General features: G+C 32.0%; 2 protein-coding genes across 14 annotated transcripts; one reads left to right on the forward strand and one right to left on the reverse strand.

Annotated features, from left to right (window-relative positions):
• Positions 1-1,012: 1,012 nt before the first annotated feature.
• Positions 1,013-8,419, forward strand: LOC6555844 (phosphatidylinositol 5-phosphate 4-kinase type-2 beta). Its single transcript, XM_001982645.3, has 10 exons — positions 1,013-1,242; positions 1,450-1,607; positions 1,665-1,762; positions 1,820-2,069; positions 2,122-2,252; positions 2,316-2,484; positions 6,455-6,606; positions 6,659-6,753; positions 8,039-8,103; positions 8,157-8,419. The coding sequence occupies exons 2-10, from the start codon at positions 1,470-1,472 to the stop codon at positions 8,271-8,273; spliced, it is 1,215 nt and encodes a 404-aa protein (XP_001982681.1). The 5' UTR covers positions 1,013-1,242; positions 1,450-1,469; the 3' UTR covers positions 8,274-8,419.
• Positions 8,374-18,665, reverse strand: LOC6555862. Of its 13 annotated transcripts, none has more exons than XM_026983340.1 (11): positions 18,454-18,665; positions 15,380-15,536; positions 14,541-14,633; positions 14,268-14,413; positions 13,482-13,642; positions 11,868-12,515; positions 11,587-11,711; positions 11,042-11,527; positions 8,650-8,792; positions 8,506-8,587; positions 8,374-8,455 (listed from the first exon to the last, which is right to left on the reverse strand). In XM_026983340.1, exons 2-11 carry the CDS (start codon positions 15,494-15,496, stop codon positions 8,453-8,455), a joined length of 2,004 nt encoding a protein of 667 aa, XP_026839141.1. In that variant the 5' UTR covers positions 15,497-15,536; positions 18,454-18,665; the 3' UTR covers positions 8,374-8,452. The 13 variants fall into 13 exon arrangements, with proteins under 13 accessions (XP_026839141.1, XP_015008668.2, XP_026839133.1 ...); XM_015153182.2 differs by lacking the exon at positions 18,454-18,665 and adding an exon at positions 16,544-16,813 and having other exon boundaries at positions 14,583-14,633; positions 15,380-15,517; XM_026983332.1 differs by lacking the exon at positions 18,454-18,665 and adding an exon at positions 16,544-16,812 and having other exon boundaries at positions 15,380-15,517.
• Between the last annotated feature and the right edge of the window lie 1,773 nt (positions 18,666-20,438).

The raw sequence follows: 20,438 nt of genomic DNA on the forward strand, positions 1-20,438 counted from the left end.
TTCAAAAGTGTGAGTGGCTTGTGGGCGTTTCAGTAAGCGCGACATCATTTGGAAACAAACTTAAGCTGCGTGCTTAATCTCAACATTCTAGATTTTGTAGTTCCTGAGATCGAGGCGTTGAGAATCTTCCATAATTCGGAGCTCATATACAAGTTACATACCATACATATACCAACAAAATGAGATGTATGCAGAATAAGAACATTTTAATATAAAACAACGAACTTATTTTTCTATTCTTTCAATTATTTTCCCTACTGTTTATATGACAGCTAAGTATGCTAGCATTCTTAAAAGAGAATTTCGATGTACTCTCATTTGTGCTCCACATTAAAGGTTGATATCATATTAAAGCTTGATTTTTCAGTCATCTTATAACAACTCCAAAGTAAAACTATTTTTACTTTATTTTAATTTTTAAAACCAATATAGTCTTTGCCGACTGAGAAACGCAATCCTAATTTGATTAATTTAATTAATCCTAAGTGTGAACGACACAAGTAGCTCTTTGGAGGTACAAATTATAAAGTATTCAAACATTTTTATGCGTTACTCGCAGAGTAAAAGGTTATACTATTTTCGTTGAATAGTATTTAGTGTAAAAGGAAGCGTTTCCGAGCCCATAAATTATATATATATTCTGGATCATGACCATGTCCGTCTGGACAGAAACTATAAGGCTATAAGCTAGAAAGTTGATATTAAGCATGCATATTCCAGAGACATAGACGCAGCGCAATTCTATCTACTAGTCCTAGATTTTTTGTTTGAAATTTCTTTATTTAATTATTACTTTTCTCAACTTAAACTTGTATCTAAGTAAGATAAATTGAATATACTCTTGAACATTTTTAAAATTTTTTTCTTTTATTTGTTTTCCCAATTTCAGCGTGCCACTGACTTTAAAAAATAGTTTACTCCTTAAATGCCTCTTTAGAAGCATAACATTTTTCAAATGTTTGTTAAATAGGAATCACTTTTTAAGTGGAAACGCAGTTTCTACATCGATATAAGAAATACAAAAATACATGTTTGAATTTATCGATAAGGTTTTTCATTTTATAAATTTATGTAAACTACAAATTTGCCTATTCATAATAAGCCTACCAGTCACTATTTTAAAACCCTTGTACATTTAAATACAATTAACATATCCCCAAAGTAAACTTAATATATTATGAACGCTGAGTTATTTTAATTTTCAATAAGAAGTAATTACAAACTTCTTTTTCATGTAAATTGGTAAGCAATTTACGTTCAACTATATATATTGTTTTAATACATTTTGTGCTCTTTGTGTATTTATATTTAAGAGGATGTATACTTGCAATCCTACAGCATTTAGGGGGCAATTAAAGTTAAAAGTTAAAGCATGTAAAATGTTCCTTAGCCTTAACTTAAATTTTGCTTAATTTTTATAGTAATGTTATCGAATTTGTTTGTTTTTAGTTATAGTACCCAGCGAAAAAATGGAAAAAAAAATCTCATCGACATCCCAGCCCCGGATTTTAAAAAAGAAGCATTTCAGGGTTAAGCATCAAAAGGTTAAGTTATTTAGAGCCAATGAACCAATTTTAAGTGTGTTCATGTGGGGAATAAATCACACTGTATGTAACAAAAATGTACCTAGAAAGCAAAGATAAACTAATTTGAATATTTTCCAGATTAATGAATTAAGTCACGTAAATATACCTGTAATGCTTTTGCCGGACGATTTTCGTGCTTATTCTAAAATTAAGGTGGATAATCATCTATTTAACAAGTAAGGAATAAAAAAAACATTTTTGATGAATTTTCTCAAATGTTATAACCACTACAGAGAAAATATGCCCTCACATTTCAAAGTCAAGGAATATTGCCCCCTTGTGTTTCGAAATTTGCGTGAAAGATTTGGAGTTGATGATGTGGACTACCGTGAGTCCTTAACTCGATCCCAACCTATTCAAATTGATTCGTCGGGAAAATCAGGAGCACAATTTTATCAGAGTTATGATAGGTTTTTTATAATAAAAAGTTTGACCTCGGAAGAAATTGAACGAATGCATGCATTTTTAAAGCAATACCACCCGGTGAGTAAAGTATAAGTTAATTTATTAATATATCCGTTATCATCATTTTTAGTACGTTGTGGAAAGACACGGAAAAACGCTGTTACCGCAATATTTGGGAATGTATCGTATCACTGTAGAAAGTGTGCAATATTACTTCGTCGTCATGAGAAATGTTTTCAGCTCCCACTTGCCAATACACAAGTATGAAATATGTTGAAAGTTACAACTCTTATATGAATAGTATAACCTTTATTTATTTGATAGAAAGTTTGATTTAAAAGGTAGTACCGTTGATCGGGAAGCATCAGAAAAGGAACTTGAAAAAAATTTGCCGACTTTCAAAGACAATGATTTTATAAAACAAAAAGTGAAATTAGACATTGGAAAGGAAGCTAAGAACAAGCTAATGGATACACTGAGCAACGATGTAGATGTAAGTAAATATTTTTATTTCATTTTTATAACACTTGTTTGTATTGATAATTTAAACGAAACATATACAAAATCAAATCAAATTTTAAGAATTTGTAGGTGGGAGGAGAAGAATTCTAACTAAAGGAACTGCGTGCGGCAGTTTTTTGTTTGTGGGTGTTGGAGTGACCGTTGCAATCTTTTAAAATGAACTAGTTCCAACTATCTTCTGCATATTTAGCCTTCTTGTAGCTATTGAATTCAGTTAGCAAGCCAGATCAAGAATATGTATACTTTATAGAGACAGAAACGCTTCCTTCTGCCTTTTACTTACACACGTTTACCTTTCTCAAGTCTTACAATTTCATAAACTTCATTTAAGGAAACAATTATAATAAGTTAAATTGTACGTAATTTTGTTTTAAATTAAAATGCAGTTATTGAAATATTGATAAAATATTTGGTTTTTATACCGGTTACTCGTATGGTAAAAGGGTATACTATTTTCGTTGAAAAATATGTAACGGGAAGAAGGAAGCTTTTTTCTTTCTTAACCAAGATCAATGAACGTAAGATCAATTAATCAAAAACGTATGAACGTCGGGATCTCAGGAACTATAAAAGCTAGAAAGTTGAAATTAAGCACGCACATTCCAGAGACATAGACGCAGCAGAAGCTTGTTTACTAATGTTGGCACGCCCACTCTAACGACGAAAACTGTCACCCCCACACTTTTAAACACAATGTTTTCATATTTTTTCGTTCCATTAGTCTATCTAATTTTATCGGAATACCAATAATTTTAGAAAATATGTTTGTTTTTTTTTCTCTTTATTATTTTTTTTTTGTCTATTTCCACGGATAAGTAAAAAAAAATAGTGAACTTTCTTGTTCGCAATCCCACTAGTTGAGTAACGGGTATCTGATAGTCGAGAAACTCGACTACAGCGTTCTTTTGTTACATATGTACATGTTTGGGCTTGCATATACTGAGGTGGTCAAAAGTATTTACACAACGTGCTTTTTTTTCAATTGACAACTTTGATCGCTTATTGCTGCTGCTTTTGTACTCAGAAACGAACATAACGGTATTTGTCGTGCTTCTACATCTATACAGAAGCAAACGAAAGAAGAAGTGGAAAAAATAACTGTTCATGGGGGAAAAATAGAAGCATTGAACTGATACTTGTCTGTTGTCAGAAGTATTTACACACAATTTTTACACGTCAAAATTATTTACACAGTGCAAATTGAAGATTAGTCTTTGATTTGCATTGAGTAAGTGAAGTTCCAGTTGATGTTGATCGCTTAATTGGAACTTAAACTAACTGTTAACAGTTAAATTAATAGATTAAACTAAGCATTTAATTTGAAAAATGGCAAAAACTAAGGAGCTATCAGTTGAGCATCGAGCCGAGATTGTCACTAAATTTAAGGCTGGTACTTCTGCATCCAAATTAGCTGAGTTGTACAAAATATTACGTAAAACTGTGTACAATTTAGTTAAAAAAAAGGACACACTGGAAAATTTGGAAAATAAAAAGAGAACTGCCCGAAAAGTTGCATTGAACCCAAGAGACTGCAGACACATTATAGGAGTTGTACTAAGTAATCCCACCATAAGTAACGTTAAAATTGTTGCAGCTTCGAAAAATTTAATTGGAAAACATATTAGCGATAGTACACTGCGTCGCAGAATGAAGGAAGTTGACATCAACACCTATGTTGTTCCTGTAGTAGTAGATATTACCCCAAGAAACAAGGAAAAACGTCTCGCATTTGCCTTGGAGTATAAAGAGAAGCCTCTCGAGTTCTGGTTTGATGTTTTATGGACTGATGAAGTTGCGTTTCAGTTTCAGGGATCATTTAGCAAGCAATTTATGCATCTCCCAAAACAACTAAAAGGTAATGCCGTCCAGCCAATCAATCGGTTTGGTGGTGGCACGGTGATGTTCTGGGGCTGTTTAAGCTACTATGGATTTGGAGACATGGTACCGATAGAGGGTACACTAAATCAAACAGGATAACTCCATATCTTAAATGAGCACGCATTAGCCTCAGGAAATAGACTGTTCTCCACGAATGACTGGATCTTGCAGCAGGACAATGCTCCATGCCACAAGGGCCGAGTACCAACCAAGTTCTTGAAAGACAAATCAGGCGGTACTTCCATGGCCCGTACAAAGCCCCGATCTGAACATTATCGAAAATGTCTGGGCTTATGTAAAGAGTCAGAGGACATTTGAAAGAGATCGCCAGCGCGATGAAACTATAGCCGAAATTACGGAAATTTGGTCAAAGTTACCTCTTGAGTATGCGCACAACTTGGTCCGGTCAATACCAGCAAGGCTCCAAGCAGTCATTGATGCCAAAGGCGGAGTAACTAGATATTAGTTGGCTTAACATAATCACATATTAAAATAATATAAAATATTTTGTTTAAATTCAATAAAAAACGCAAAAATCAATTAAAAAAGCTGTGTGTAAATAATTTTGACGCATAAAAATTGTGTGTAAATACTTCTGACAACAGACAAGCATCAATTCAATGGTTCTATTTTTAGCCCATGAACAGTTATTTTTTCCACTTCTTCTTTCGTTTGCTTCTGTATAGATGTAGAAGCACGACAAATACCGTTATGTTCGTTTCTGAGTACAAATGCAGCAGCAATAAGCGATCAAAGTTGACAATTGAAAAAAAAGCACGTTGTGTAAATACTTTTGACCACATATGTACATATACACATATGTACATATACATTATGTACATATACATTATGTACATATACAGAAAAAATTAAAATATACAAATTCATTGATGGGTCACATAAAATATCCGTTTGCCTGCATTGGCGTTAAAAAAAAAGCAAAAAAACTGTTTTGCAAAATCAGGTTCAATTCATCCGAATCCTTTTTTTCTGGGATCATTTTTGTGTTTGGATTCGGAATCTATGCATAGCAATTAAGCGAAGTTTTTGGGTTATTTTTTATGTTATTTCGATTATTCTCTAAATGCAATAATAGCTATAAGTTGTTTAAATTATAATTCTTCAACTCAACATTATTGTATGTATATACAATAAAACTAAAATGCCGACCAGTGGAAGTATTGGGGCGCATTTTCTATTGACCTTCACTATAGCAAGGTCACTGTCTTGCGTGTCCCGTAAACAATTTCATTTAAGACGTATGTTCCACTCTCTTCAAGCATATTTCCTTAAGTCTAATTTCAAAAAACGACTTACGAAGTGGTACATGAACGAACCCCATTTATTCTGCACAAATAAACCTCCTAATTGTTTCAGTTTTAACCAATATAACCGGTATATATAATTATGCGTTGCAAGATACTTTTCTATACATAAATAAAAATATAAACAAGAATGAATGCTATAGTCGAGTTCCCCGATTATCAGATACCCGTTACTCAGCTAGTGGATGTGCGAACGAGAAATTCAACATTTTCTGGAAAATCGGTAGAAATTGGGGACAAAAACATAACATCTTTTTAAAAGTGTGGGCGTCACACCTTTGCGCCGTTTGAGAGGGCCGTGGAGTGGGCGTGTGAAAAAGTTTTTAACCAAATCTATAGAAATTTACAAGATATTAAAGAGAAATGAATAAATATATTTTCCAAAAGAGTGGGCGTGGCAGCAGTTGGAAACAAACTTGCGCTGCGTCTATGTCTCTGGAAGCTGCATGCTTATTCTCAACATTTTATCTTTTGTAGTTCCTGAGATCGAGGCGTTCATACGGACAGACGGACATTGCCAGTTCGACTAGGCCTGATCAAGAATATATATACTTTATATGGCCGGAAACGGTTCTTTCTGCCTACTTTTCAACAAATCTAGTATACCCGTTTACTCTACGAGTAACGGGTGTAACTACCAATATTTTTATATTATATATTATAGTATATATATACTATATATATTATATATTATAGTATATATATATTAATATAATAATAATATATCATTTTTTTTAGCTTCTGACCAAGTTGCACATTATGGATTACTCTTTGTTGGTCGGCGTGCACGACTGCGTGCGTGCAGAGGAGGAAGCTTTACAGGGAGATAATATACTAACTGTTGGTCGCAGTGAAAATAGCGAAAGCGAGGAATGCGATAGCGGTGAACGGTAAATAAAACCTATTTTATTTTAACTTTAAATTACTCAGTTATTGTTAAAGCTGGACGTATAACACTCCTCCCGATTCTCCAAGAGGTGCACAGTATAAAGAAGTCGTTTATGAAGTTGACATTTATGACATTCCAAGTATTGAAGGTAAATTTGTGTAAGCAACATAAATTTTTTTTAATCGAGCCTAGCTATTTCATTTTATAGTTTTTAAAATCTGTACGTGTTTCTCTAGGTTAGAAGTTAAAATTTAAATATTGAAAAAAAACAAATTTAAATAAATATTATATGAAAAGCTAGTTTTTTTTAGGATTTAGGCAAAAACATTTGGATAAACTATATTTGTTGTTTTTTCATTTTGAGCATGAACAGGCAACATAAACTTTCCCTTTTGATTCAGCAGTTCAGGTCGTAGCTACAATCAAACTTTGGAATGACTTACTGTTAATCATTATAATGCTTTTGTGGATTAATATAAAGCAATGTTTGAAGAACCTCTTTCAGATTTCAGCAATGCGGTGGACGCATACCAGCAGGTTCAATGAATTTAAAATTTCTTTTTGATGATATATCCTTTAAGAAAATTATCCACCTTTTATTAAAAAACAGCTCGACCCATTTTGTGCAAACTTAACATTAACCATCTTATAAATGGGATCTATTGATATATATACAGGGGTTCTTCGTAAATCGTTTCAGCCTCGAAACCGCGGAAAACCTTATAGTGATGCTCACGAAAATAGCCGATATGTTTCAGGCTGTTACTGCAAAAACTAGCAATGTCACATTGTATACATCGATTTATTTTCGAGAAATCATTTCATACATTCTTCAGTCATAAAAGTTTTAAAAGCACAATTTAATAACAAAATAAGTTCAAATTAAATTATTTAAAGATTAAATAAATAGACCAAAAACATACAATATTGTAAAGTAAAAATTAGTATTTACAAATAAACTAATTGCATGAGTTCTTCCGGTAATTCAGACAATATCGAAATGCTTCATTAAGCTGCTTAAAACTCGAACTTTTTCGATGTTGCAGAGAACCTGGAATTGCTTTGTTTTTTGGCTGAAGAGAAACCCCGGGCTATTTACGGAACACCCGTATATAGCTATTATTATAGATTAATGATATTGAGACATGTTTGTTATTAAACTTTTGTTTTATATATTTATACTTGTACTTACACAACAATTTCGCGGTTATCGATTTCGTGGTTTCTTAAATGGTTTAAAAATTCATTAACATTTCTTTTACATAAGAAAAACGTAAAAACTTAAACCTTTTATACAAGAATTTGCATACCGTGCAGTTGTAATTTAGATTTATATCCATATCGTTTTCCCACTGTTCAGATAACCGGTATTGAAATTAGAGAATTTATAATTAATTTGTTCGCTGTTTAAAATATTTTGAACTGTATTGCAGAAAAACGCGAAATTTACTTTATTGCAATTATTGACGTTCTTACACAATATGGAGTAAAAAAACAGGTATTTATAAGATTATTATATTAATTTCTTTCAATCTAAACGGAATATTTTAGGCAGCTAAAGCAGCCAAAACCGTTAAATATGGCAGTAATGTTGATGGTATATCAACCTGTGACCCTGAACAGTATGCCAAACGATTCTTGGACTTTATGGATAAAGCTATAGAATAAAGTATTATACTCATTATGTATTTGCCACATTAAAAATGTCAAAAATGTATTTATATAAGACATATAAAATATAAGATATTATTTCGAAGCTTCCAGATGATCATCTTTCCGACGAATGCAAATATATTGCTTTAAATATGCCTTTAGTGATAATTCGTAATTGGTAAAACATCATGATGTTACTAGAACAAATTGGTAAGACGGGTAAGGACATTTAACATACTACACTTACAACAAATCGTTTTATTTGAGTTTTTGATGTGTTCTCCGGATTAGTGTTCGAATTTTTCAGATTTTCAAAGCGCTCCCGTATTCTGAAATTAAAAGGCAATTTTCTTGCAAATTGGTCAAGATACATAAGTAAGTTCAATCTCACGTTCTGGCACTTTCAATAGAATCGTTTGAAATAAGCTGTGAATATACGTCGACGCGACCTTCCTTTAATTCTCGTTCTATTTCATTATCCTGCCACCTTTCAAATTTAGCTCTCAATTGCTTAGCACGTGCAACATTTTGCGCCTATAAGACGATAAATATAGGTATATTATACATTTTGTAGTATCTTCTGGTAACTTAAAGCTATAAAACATAAAAGATTTGTTCGGTTTGTTGTCAATAAGTATGTGTGTGCCACACAATTCTTAACTTCATGGGCGTTCTAGCGGGCGTTGCAATGTGTTAATACAAAATTACGATTAAATACGTATTATTAAAATTACGTATAAATAAATAATTGAATATAATATAGCAGGCAGTCAGGCAAAAACTTTATACTCATCATTATGCCGATTTCTATCGATATGCCAAAAGAATGTTGAACTTTCTCGTTCGCTCCCCCTATAGCTCAGTGACGGGTATCTGATAGTCGTGGAACTCGACGATATATTCTCTCTTATTTTTATAGTACAAATAAGACAAAAACACGCTACTCAGCTAAAAAGAGACTTGGTAAAGAGATAGGGATATGCATTAAACGTTTGGTTACGCACGTAACAAATATCTTCAGTTTTGATAAACAAGTTTATGAAAATATGTTTGTTTTATTGATAACGAATATTTTATGCTTGTGGGGACTGTCAATTTAAAAAAACATTTAAAAGAACGTGGCTAGTGATCCTGATCAAGAATTGCATCTATTAAATAATTTTTTACAAATCTAGTATACCTCTTTTACGTCGTCTTTTAGACATGCTCCATTTTAGGTGGCAAGTACTAATAATCATTTACATCATTCTATTATTCATGTGTCGATTAATTTTTTTTATGAGCAGTTAATCTGGGCTTTTGTTATTTAGCAAAACTGAGCGCGACTGAGGAACATTGCCCTACATAAATTTGAGTAGCTGTATTGAGCGGTGTTTCCGATACTTATTCAAAAATAAGTTTTATAATCTTACCAAATGTGAAATCAATTAGTTTGACTTGACGGCGACATAATTGGAAGATTCTTATCCCGGAAACTAGACTTATTTTTAAACAAGAAAAGAAACTAACCACAACAAGGCGGCTTGACCCTTGCAGTCATTATACCGAATGAGAACTCTTTATAATCAAACAATAAAACACGCTATAGTCACTATATATAAACGCTATAATATTCAGATAGTAGAAGTGCGAACAAGAAATTTTCACATTTTTCTGGCATATTGATAAAAAATAGGGGAAAAAAAGAATTAAATACAAATTAACAAAATTAACAAATGTTTTAAAAAAGTGGCCTTGGAATTTTTGGTCGGCTTGTGGGTTTGGCAAATAGTTGTTTGGCAATGCAGTAGAAATATAGAAGATTAATAAAAGTCTGAAAAAAAAATATAAAAACATTTTTCAAAACTGTAGGCATGGCAAAAAATTGTATAGCATATCGGTAGAAATTTAGAAAAAAAAATTTTCAAAAGTGTGGGCGTGGCAATTTTGGGCGGTCTGTGGTCGTTAGAGTGGGCGTGGCAACAAACTTGCGCTGCACTATGTCTCTGGAGCCTGCTTGCTTAATCTCAACTTTCTAATTTTTTTTAGTTCCTGAGATATCGACATTCATTCGGACGGACATGGAAATGTTCCCTTATGCCTATTACATACTTTTCAATGAATGTATTATACCCTTTTACTCTACGAGTATCGGGTATAAAACGATCAAGGATGTATAATTTATATGTTCGTAAATGTCTCATTTAAAGCGTTGCTAACGTCTGACTTATATCACCATACACTGTGAGAGAGAACAAAATGTTGTATGTCACAAATCCAAATATTTGCGACATTTTGACATTTCTTCTTTGCACTATCAGAGTAAAGGGTATCTTATAGTCGATGAACTCTACAATGGTCCAATTCGGCTTTGTCTGACTTATATTAACTGACTTTTGGGAAAGTTTCATGCATATAGCTTTAAAACTGTCGGACCGTCGGACATGGCTATACCGAATTGGCTGTTGAATATCAAGAATATATATAATTTATAGTATAATATATATCAAGTTTGTATAGACGCAAATATATCCTTTATTGCATTGCCTTTTTTTTGCCTGCATTGCCTTATTTCGCTGACGAGATTTATAGTGTAACGTTACCAGACCTGTAAAGAATATTAGGTACGATTGAAATTCAGTTAAAAAACGTTCATATCGCCATTGTGAAGTAGATAAATGACCATAAGTATTGTAAAACGCATTACAGTATATAGGGCATCAGCTCATTTCGCATGGGGACAAATAGAGTGACGAGTTCTCGACTATTAGCGCTTAATTTATTTAGGTTTACAAAAATCTTACCTCGTGAAGCGCCTTATCGTTGTCACAAGAGTAAGAAGGAATAATTTCAGACCCATTTTCGTCATTTTCACTATTCTCTTCGAAGTCACTTTCGCTTTCCTCCTCAGTATCTGATCTAATAAAATTGTGTGTAATTTCAGGAGGTGGAGTAAAACACTTCAATGGCTTTGGTGTTTTTTCCTTGTGTTCATCACTCATTTTTTTTTCTTCTATCTCGCGGAACTTATTCAAAATAGTGGACATTGTTTTTGTTGTCTGCAAAACGTTATCATTGTAAAAAGATGTGTTAGTTGGACTATTAGGATTGGAGTCAGGAATTGGCAACTTTACAACGCCCTCACGTGGCGGTGTCATGCGAAATATTTTCTTTTTATTTTCGGCCCGAGAATATGTTTCAAAAAATTTGAACTTTTGTGACAACTCTTCAGTGGCGACCTTAACTTCCTCTGGCTTGGAGTCGGATTTGATAATGTCAACATCGGTATTCTGTATTTTAAAAGTAAAAAATAAAAACGATCATACAATTTTTGTTATTATGGACTTACCTCCTGCCCTTTTTGATTATGTACCCAATTTTTCTTATCGGGAAGAGTGTATTGCACATTTCCTAAGCCGGAAATTATATTTGCATCTAGTTCCAAAAATATATTTCTTGATGCTTTGCTTATTCCTGAATTAAAAATTTAATTGATTAAATTAAAGATATACTTTACTTATAACCGGGTTCGTAAAAAAACACGCAAATGGAAAATGGAAAAATAAAATGAGTACACTTACTCTCAATTAACTGTGCTGTTTTACGAAGCCTGATATTGTATAACCTTACCAGATTCAAATACTTCCGCATCCGCATGAATACCAAAACTTACTTCGCTCGATAGAATTTTACTATCTTTAAAAACTTCACCATTTTCAAATCGGTTCTTTATTTCCTGAGTAGGCTTGATGACAAAAATATCTGGGGTTTTACCCACTGATGTAACGGTCTGTTCTGATTCAGCAACAGCTAATTTATACATTTCTTTTATTTTGGCTTGTTTACCCAGAAACAATCGAGAGCGTATGTTTTGTATTTCTTGTTTTCTTTCTTCACGGCGCCCTTCCTTTGCCATTAAGTCGCCTTGCTCAAACTTAGATCTTATATCATTCATTGCCTCCCCCAAGCCTACGGGGGTTTCTTTTTCAATTTCCTTTTTTGAGCACATAAGATTTATGTCGCTTTCGTCATCAGTATTTTCGTAATTATTGTCATTGTTGTTATTGTCATCTAATTTTTCAAGTTCTGAATTAGGTATCCCTAGCTTATGAAGCTTAGTCAGTGTAGACTGTATTGACTTGCTATGCATAATACCAGTATCTTGACGTTGCAGTAAATTATTGTTATGTTCGTTAAAGCCGTTTTCGAAAACCTTAAATTTTGAGCGCACATTTAGTTGTTGAAGCTCGTCAAGACCAAGACTCGGTTTATCGGATGCTAAAATAGTTAATAATTTGATTAGATTATATATTCACTTAGATTTTTTTTAAATATTTATGTAGTCAATTCGCGCTAATCCACTAAAATCAGAAAGCCCAATATACTACTGGTGTTGTTCGAAGCTTACTCTGGATAGTGCAACGACCAATGTTATTTGTAGTTGACTTAACCATATCGTTATCTTTGCTGTGTATATTATAGTTATTTATATATTAATAACAATATTTATTTGATTTATATACATATTATATATATATATAGTCATTAGTCATCTTCTTCCAATTAAAACGGGGAAACCAATTTGATGGTTATATAGAATCGAGTCGGCCACACCTCCGGCTAAACCGATCGAGGGGTGCTGCCGTGTATACGTACGGTTGAATTCGCAAGAAGATTCACGAGATAAAGGAAAACAGTGAAGAATGAGGAAAAGATATTAAAATAAATAAGATCTATTTGATGAATTTATCTATAAATTTTGAATATTTTTTATTTAATTGCTAAAAAACACCCCCAGTAGATGGTAGTTCACGTTATTAAATAATGCGACACTAACAGAAAAACGCCATAGTCATGTCCCTAGACTATCACATACCCTTTACTCAGACCGGTACTAAAATTGGCAGAAAAATAATAATATAAAAAAAAGAGAGATTTGGTAAAAATAATAATAATGCTTCATGATTCTTTCAAATACATTATTTTTTTTTTAGAAAATTGTGTTGCTAACTTAAAAAATATTTTTTGTACTGAACTACACAAAAAATATTTATGTTTTAAGCGGATTCCTTATGTTTACGTCTAAACAAATTATTTAAATCTAAGTTAGGGGTAGATTAAACATTTGAGCAGGTACAAAGTCTTTTGGGAATGTACTTAATATAAATATATTTATTTACTGGGTATTTATGTTAATATGGGAAAATACTTTTTTTTTTTTTAATGTTTTAGATTTAATCTTACCTCTAGCAACATCTGGCGGTAATATAATTGGTTGATTCTCTCGTATTATGAGTTCTGGTTTTTGTGGGGTAAATTCTTCCAAAATTACTTTTGGGGCGAAGATTAATTTAAAGTGCATAGAGCAATATAGACTTCCATCATGAACATTATAGCTATCAAATCTGAGGGTTATTACAAAACAAAAATTAAAACAGAAAATCAATTAAAAGTGTTAGATTGCTTATAGAACTTGCAAATGATATTAACTGGAAAAGAAGTATTCTCTCTCAGCGTGCAAAAAAAAATTTTTAGAATGCTCATTTCACAGTTATTTTAGGTCACAATATGTGATGTTTAATGGCACTTGGTATTCGTTCTTCCGTATCTGTGCAAACTAAACTCTCAGTTTTAAAGCTATCAAGATAAATTGTTATAATTATTTATATTGCTGTCGTTTATATAAAGGTCCGAATTATCGACCCGGACAGTATTCGGATTCCTAGTTTGGGACCCATACGATCGGTAAAATAAGTCCACAACTTTTAGATCTTGGCTTCTAGATTATACAGAAAGACGAATTAAATGGATTTCAAATATATGAATTCTGTAAATAATCGGAAAAGCATATTTCAGCGTCTGTCGCAGGTTATAACTCATAGGGAATAACTAGCGATTGTTCAAAATTTATATGAAGTTAAGACTGTATTTGTTTATTACTGGTACAACAAATATTAAGCTAAGGCTTTACAATTTTAAGAAAAAAGGGTGTGCCTAATATTTATTAATCAAACTCTCTCCGGTACTCACTTAAGATGTTTGCCGCATTCTTTGCAACGTACGCACGTCTTATGAAAAATAGTCGTTTCTGTCTTCAATTTAAGAATGACTTCCTCCATTTTGTATACGGGTTTCTTGCATTGGTGACAGTTTTCAATCTTCTCAGTAATTGTAGACTGGTAAAATAAAGTAAATTAAATGTTCAAGAAGATAATAAAATGCATGAAAATTTTTAATTTTAATAATGACAACCTTTCGATATATTGTAAATGTAGTGCGTTATCTTTATGATACTTAGCTTACTCGAAAAAGTGATTGTGCTTTTTTAGAATCTCGTGAACGTACATGAATAACATTACGTTTTTGCAGATCATCGAATTTTGAAAAACTCTTTTTCTAGAAAATATAAAAATTTTAATTGAAACAATATAAATTGGTAAGGAGTTATACATAATAAAGATATATTTGTATGATACACATAATATTTATTTGTTACAATGAGTGAGTGTCTTTACTTTACAATATACCCTAGAGAAATGGGTTACAGGCTATATAGACTCAATACTCAGGTAAAGAGAGCGTGAGTGAGATAATGATATGAAATTAGCAATGCTATTATTTCTACACTAGCGCCACTTAGCGGCACTTACTTTTATTGCTCACGAACGACATCCTGTGGTACGCCTTGAAATCTTATTTTATTAAAAACCTTTACGGTAAAATAAGTGTGATTTTCAAATTTCATATTCTTTAAAATCGAAGTAATTTTCCATAACGTTTGTGTGCCCGTGCTGGAGGTTTGGGGGCGTGGTAACCTTCTAAAACAAACTTGTGCTGCACAAGTGTCACTAGAGTTTCCATGTTTTATGTAGCAACATGTTAAATGTTACACATACACGGCCTTAAAAACATTACTGAACAATAATCTGTTTGGTGGAATTCAAAAACAGCACATTATTAACATTGAGTTCCTATCAAAAACAGCACATTATTAACATTGAGTTCCTATTTCTCGCATCGTAATCAAAAAAACGTTGTCATGATTCATTAATTATTTACTAAAGATGTCATTTTGTAACACAGTGCTATTAATAAAGCGTTCTTACATATTTGTTCGAACATGTGAAATCCACAAATCTTACCATATTTATATTTTGGTTATCATATTCGTTTGTTTGTGACCTTTTTGATTTGCTCTTTTTTGAGGGTAATTTATTTCCAGAAGATATTTTTGAACTATTTGGATTCTGAGTGTCCATGTTAATTTGTTCGTCTTCCTGCTAAATTTTAAAGTGATGACTTAAATAGGATTAAGTCAGATTAAATAAATTAAATAAGATTAAATACATATAATTATTTTATTTTAATTAAAAAGAATTTAATACGCTCTATCCTATAGTGCAAATTTAAAATTTTAAGGTTTTGACTTAAATAAGTTAGCATTACTAAAATAAAGTGCTTAACAAAAACACTTGACAAGGTAAAAGTCAAGGGTCAATTGCACCCTCAACGAATAAAACTTTCTAATATAATCTTTTGTGACGAAAATTAAATTGCACTTGATTTTATAAATACTTGAGTGATACATGAATGTAAAGATAGCGCTAAGAATGCAGGGATTGCATACCAAAACAAAATAAGTACATGGCTAACGTGAAATAACATTTAAATAATAAAAAAAAATGTAGTTTTACCACTCTTAAAAATCAATAGTTTAGCAGAAAAACAGATTAAACATACCATATACCAACGCTCAAGACTTTTGAACACTGGGGTTAGAAAGTTTTGCTATATGCCATTAAAGGCATTTTGACATGTATTAGGAGAAAAACAGATTAAAGAAACCATATTCAAACGATAATAACTTCTGAACACTTGAGGTTAGAAACTTTTGCTATATGCCATTGAAGGCATTTTGACATATATTTTGTCTGAGTACAATACAAAAAAAAACTAATACAAAATACGTAATTTTATTTGTTTAATGTAATATTTAAATATACTACCCGAAATAAAAATACAATCCACATTAGGGGGATACTATCAAAAAGTGTTTGTATTTGCTTAACAGGGGTTCAAAAAACTATACTCCCATCTTTTGTTCAAATTTTTATTATTTAGAAGAACACGTAGCACTTAAGGAATATACACTTTTGGGAAAAATTGAAACTTTATTTATAATACCTATGTCTGAACTCTAGCTAGGATATTTATATAATAAAAAAGCTTTTCTACGAGTTCATGCTTTTTAGTGTATATATGAATACACACTGAACAATAGCACACTCTTTGGCATCGTATTGTACCTTATACATAATTTTAAATGATCCACAAAATATATAAGAGTTTGCATCCAAGTATGTCATCGATGATGGTTTCACAAATTAATAATGAGTATATTAACTAATTATACTGATGCTTAAAATATAGGTTGTTAAAAGCAGACCTATCTGGATGTTTTATCATTAGTAATTAACGTTCGGAAGTTGAAGTCCGACTGTTTCTTAGCGTTGGCAGATTCGGTACATGTAGATACAATGTTCAAAATTGAGTTAATTTTAAATGAGTAAAAGCTTTCTTCCAAAAATATTTAAAAGCTTTTAAAGCAAGTAGAATGCACATTTGGAATTCAGACCTGTATAAAAAGAAATAAACCTGCAAGACATTCTATTTCTAAGTAAAGCAAGAAAGAATGATATAGTCAGTTCCTCTACTATCAGATACTGGGTTCTTAGCTAGAGTAAGTGCGACGGAGATAGAATATATAAAAACAAATAGGAAAAGACATTTCGAGCGCTAACCAGCACAACCTGCTGCCGGCTACATTATTTTAATTTGTAGTCGTTAGGTATAGAACAAATAATAAAGTAAGATATCTTCTGCGAACCAAAGTTGATATACTTTTTAAGTATTTATATATTTGGAAAATTATGTATACTGAATAATAATACTTTATGATTAAAACAACGTAACTAAGACTAATTTTCTATTATTTTTAAATAATTTGTATACTGCTTTAATAGCAACAATAGGATTTCGTCTCCGATTTTTAAATTAAAACCGAGTAACCTCATCAGGCAGATCTCCATAATGAGCTTTAAAAATGGGAGGCCGCAATGCTGCCGGCTATTCTAGCCCCACATTTATCAAAATAAATAGTGGGAGGAAGTACTCGTTATCTAACGCATAAGTTGGTGTAAATGTTTTTTTACATAATAATTTAGCCATTAAGTCCCATTAATCAATATCAAAAGCCGTTAAAATGTCGAATATGTTTTACCTAACAAAGATGCAAAACTGGATACAAGTGATCAGTACTGGTATCAATAACATGTTCGAGGAAGCCAATACTTTGCGCAAATTGTTAAATGTCGTTTCAAAGGAAGGCGATAACTTCAAATTCGGCCAGATAAAATGTTACGGATGTTAAGGGTGTCGCAGAAATAAAAGTATCCGAGACAATGAGACGGGTAGTTTTCTAGACCTAATTCCACGCTAAGTCCGAGAAATGGCCAGCTCAAAAGTGCATAAACGTGAGCTGTGTACATGGCCTCCCAAAATTCAGCAAATCTGATTGCAGAAAACCAATATTTGGACTGCGTAAAAAAGTGATAACGTAATATATTTTTTTGCTATTGTATTGTGTTGTGAGTCGTAGATACTTCGTGGCTACTTTTTATTTTTGGTTTTTATTTATCATTACTTTATTTACAATATTTATACTTAGTCATGTTAATTTAATTATACGATCATTTTCTTTTCATTTGATTTCTTCCTTTCCGAAATTTCCTTGATCGGAAAGGTTTTCAGAATTATTGCAAAATTATTATTCTTTAGAGAATAGGCAGCGTCTCATTAGGCAGGGATTTAGGCTTGGAAGCTATCGATGGTCTAACGAGATATCCAATTTTTCCTCTCTAAGCCAACATCGGTTTTATTTGTCGCTAATGCTACATTTAGCATTTTTCACATCTCTCAAATTAGTACAAACCAAGGCTTTGTTGCAGATTTTTGGGTAGGAAAAATTCAAAAAGTTAAATGATTTTAATAAAATATGCATTGAATATTATATTATCTTGGAGGTGGGCGGTGAACCGTAAACAAAACCTTAATTAGACATTACAATAAAATGCAAATACTAAAAAAGAGAACATGGAAAAAAAACCTGCAAAACTGTAAGCAAATCCAAATAAGGTGAATTTATTATTGCTCATACACTAAACAATTAATTGTCACCCTAGAACAGCCTTAGGCCTAGTATTCAGGCCACAATACGGGAGTCCATAGCAAAAAACTTCTTATAAAACAACGGCACAACATTTTTGGTGGCAACATTTCGGTCGAAGTGAAATGGACAGCAGTATTTAAGCGGTCAAAAAGATACTAAATACCGTTTATCGAGGATTGTCGATAGACCGCCGCGTTTTATTTACATTGAATGAAATCTGAAAATCTGTTTTGATCATTCATCATTTGCTGTAGCAAACGCAGCTACCATAGCATTAGTTAATTTTTTTAAATTAAAATTTCCATGTTTACATTTGAGTTCTTAAAATTTATGCATTTTCGTTTAGCCTTTGAAACCGTATCTTTAAACAAAGATACTACATTACTTCACACTTGGCCATCAAGATATATATGGCAGAACATAGTATATTATTTTTGGGTCAGTTTCTGTCTGCCTGCGTAGTACGTCAAATTAATTTTAGTTTCATACTCTAAGTCAGCATAATATAAATTTATATTAATAAAAATACCGCACAAAAAAACAATTCTATTTAATCAAATATTTGATCTCAAATCATCGAAAATATTCAACGCTGAAGCAGAGCTCTGGATCAGTTGCTCTTCAGTAGATGTGGTGAAACATCGATATCTGATCCCACGCAATAAAAACTCCCCTCTTTTTTTTAAAGCTGCCTCTTTCCATTTGTGTACGATCTTGATGTCCCTAAAAATATAAGATAAAATGCCAGTGCAGGTCATAGGCACTAGCAGATAACAAAGAAATTAACTAATTTTCATGCATGTTTACACTTTTAAATCTAAATAAATAAAATCGGAATTTCTCTGGTGGACCCCATGTGCAAATAACTTACAGCAGCTCTGTAGCACGTGCATGTTCAACCATCCATACGTATAACGTCACTACCACACGCACACGGTGAAACGCAAGCTTATGATTGTTTGAGTGTTTTGGCCAACCCAATCAGAAGTTTGAGAACGCGTTGAAAAAATAAATATTCTAGAGATAATTTTCAGCTTAGCAAGGAATATATATTTATCTACAAGAAAGAAGCTTAATAAAAAAATTTAAATAGTAATTTATAGTGTTCTACTATAATGCATTTAGTTGTAAAGTTTTCGATTGAAAAATAAAAAATAAAGAACTCATAAAGATGCTCATATTTTTAAAATCGTCGATTTTCGACTACAAGCCAAAAACTGTGATTTGTCTTAATAAAGTTATGTTACATAGCATATATGTATATATTATGTATGTACCCAAAAGTTTGTTTTCTTATAATCAAACATTGCTAAGCTTTCGACCCCAAATACATATATTGGCTTTACTAAATTGGGTTTCACATTCACGAAAATCTCATTCGCAAAGTTAGTTATACCACTAGTGCAATCAGTTTCTGAAATATGCTTCGAAAGAATGACACAAATAGCATATCCTGTAAATATAAACAATATGTAACTAAATCTGAACGAATTTAAGTAATAGAAAACTTTTCCTATCCCAATAATTAGTAATAAAAATAAGTAAACATTTTTGGATTGTTTCTATCAAAATTAATGTGTTTGTTACCGATGGTAAAATTGGTTATAGCACGATTGCACTCAGTTTCTGGAATGATGCTATTTCCAACGGAATGGCACAAGCAACATATCCGGTACATTTAAACAATATCTGAAAGAATTTTAATGATAGAAAACTTTTCTTGTCCAAATACTAGTAATAGGATTTGTACAAATTTTTGGATTGATTTTAACAAAATTAATGTCTAAGTGCCAGGTGTTTTTTTTTAGAAAATATTTATAAAAATTTTAGATTTCAATTATCTTGATGTTTTGCTTATTTATTTAAGATATTGCCGAAGCCGTACTGTTTATAGTTACAGTTACTGATAAGCTTGGCATTAAACTCGCACGTTCTATATTGTAGAAGCTAGTTGATGTGGAATCAAGTTATAT

This window comes from Drosophila erecta, unplaced genomic scaffold, assembly GCF_003286155.1.
Source record: "Drosophila erecta strain 14021-0224.00,06,07 unplaced genomic scaffold, DereRS2 tig00000294-arrow-arrow-pilon, whole genome shotgun sequence".
Taxonomy (NCBI): domain Eukaryota; kingdom Metazoa; phylum Arthropoda; class Insecta; order Diptera; family Drosophilidae; genus Drosophila; species Drosophila erecta.

Coding starts and splice junctions, on each gene's coding strand:
- LOC6555844 (XM_001982645.3), top strand. CDS start 1,470: ATGGAAAAAAAAATCTCATCGACATCCCAGCCCCGGATTTTAAAAAAG. Junction 2,485..6,454: donor CACTGAGCAACGATGTAGAT/GTAAGTAAATAT, acceptor CATTTTTTTTAG/CTTCTGACCAAGTTGCACAT. Junction 6,754..8,038: donor TGACATTCCAAGTATTGAAG/GTAAATTTGTGT, acceptor ACTGTATTGCAG/AAAAACGCGAAATTTACTTT.
- LOC6555862 (XM_026983332.1), bottom strand. CDS start 16,603: ATGACATACTTGGATGCAAACTCTTATATATTTTGTGGATCATTTAAA. Junction 14,634..15,379: donor ATAACCAAAATATAAATATG/GTAAGATTTGTG, acceptor TATATTTTCTAG/AAAAAGAGTTTTTCAAAATT. Junction 13,643..14,267: donor GAATGCGGCAAACATCTTAA/GTGAGTACCGGA, acceptor AATAACCCTCAG/ATTTGATAGCTATAATGTTC.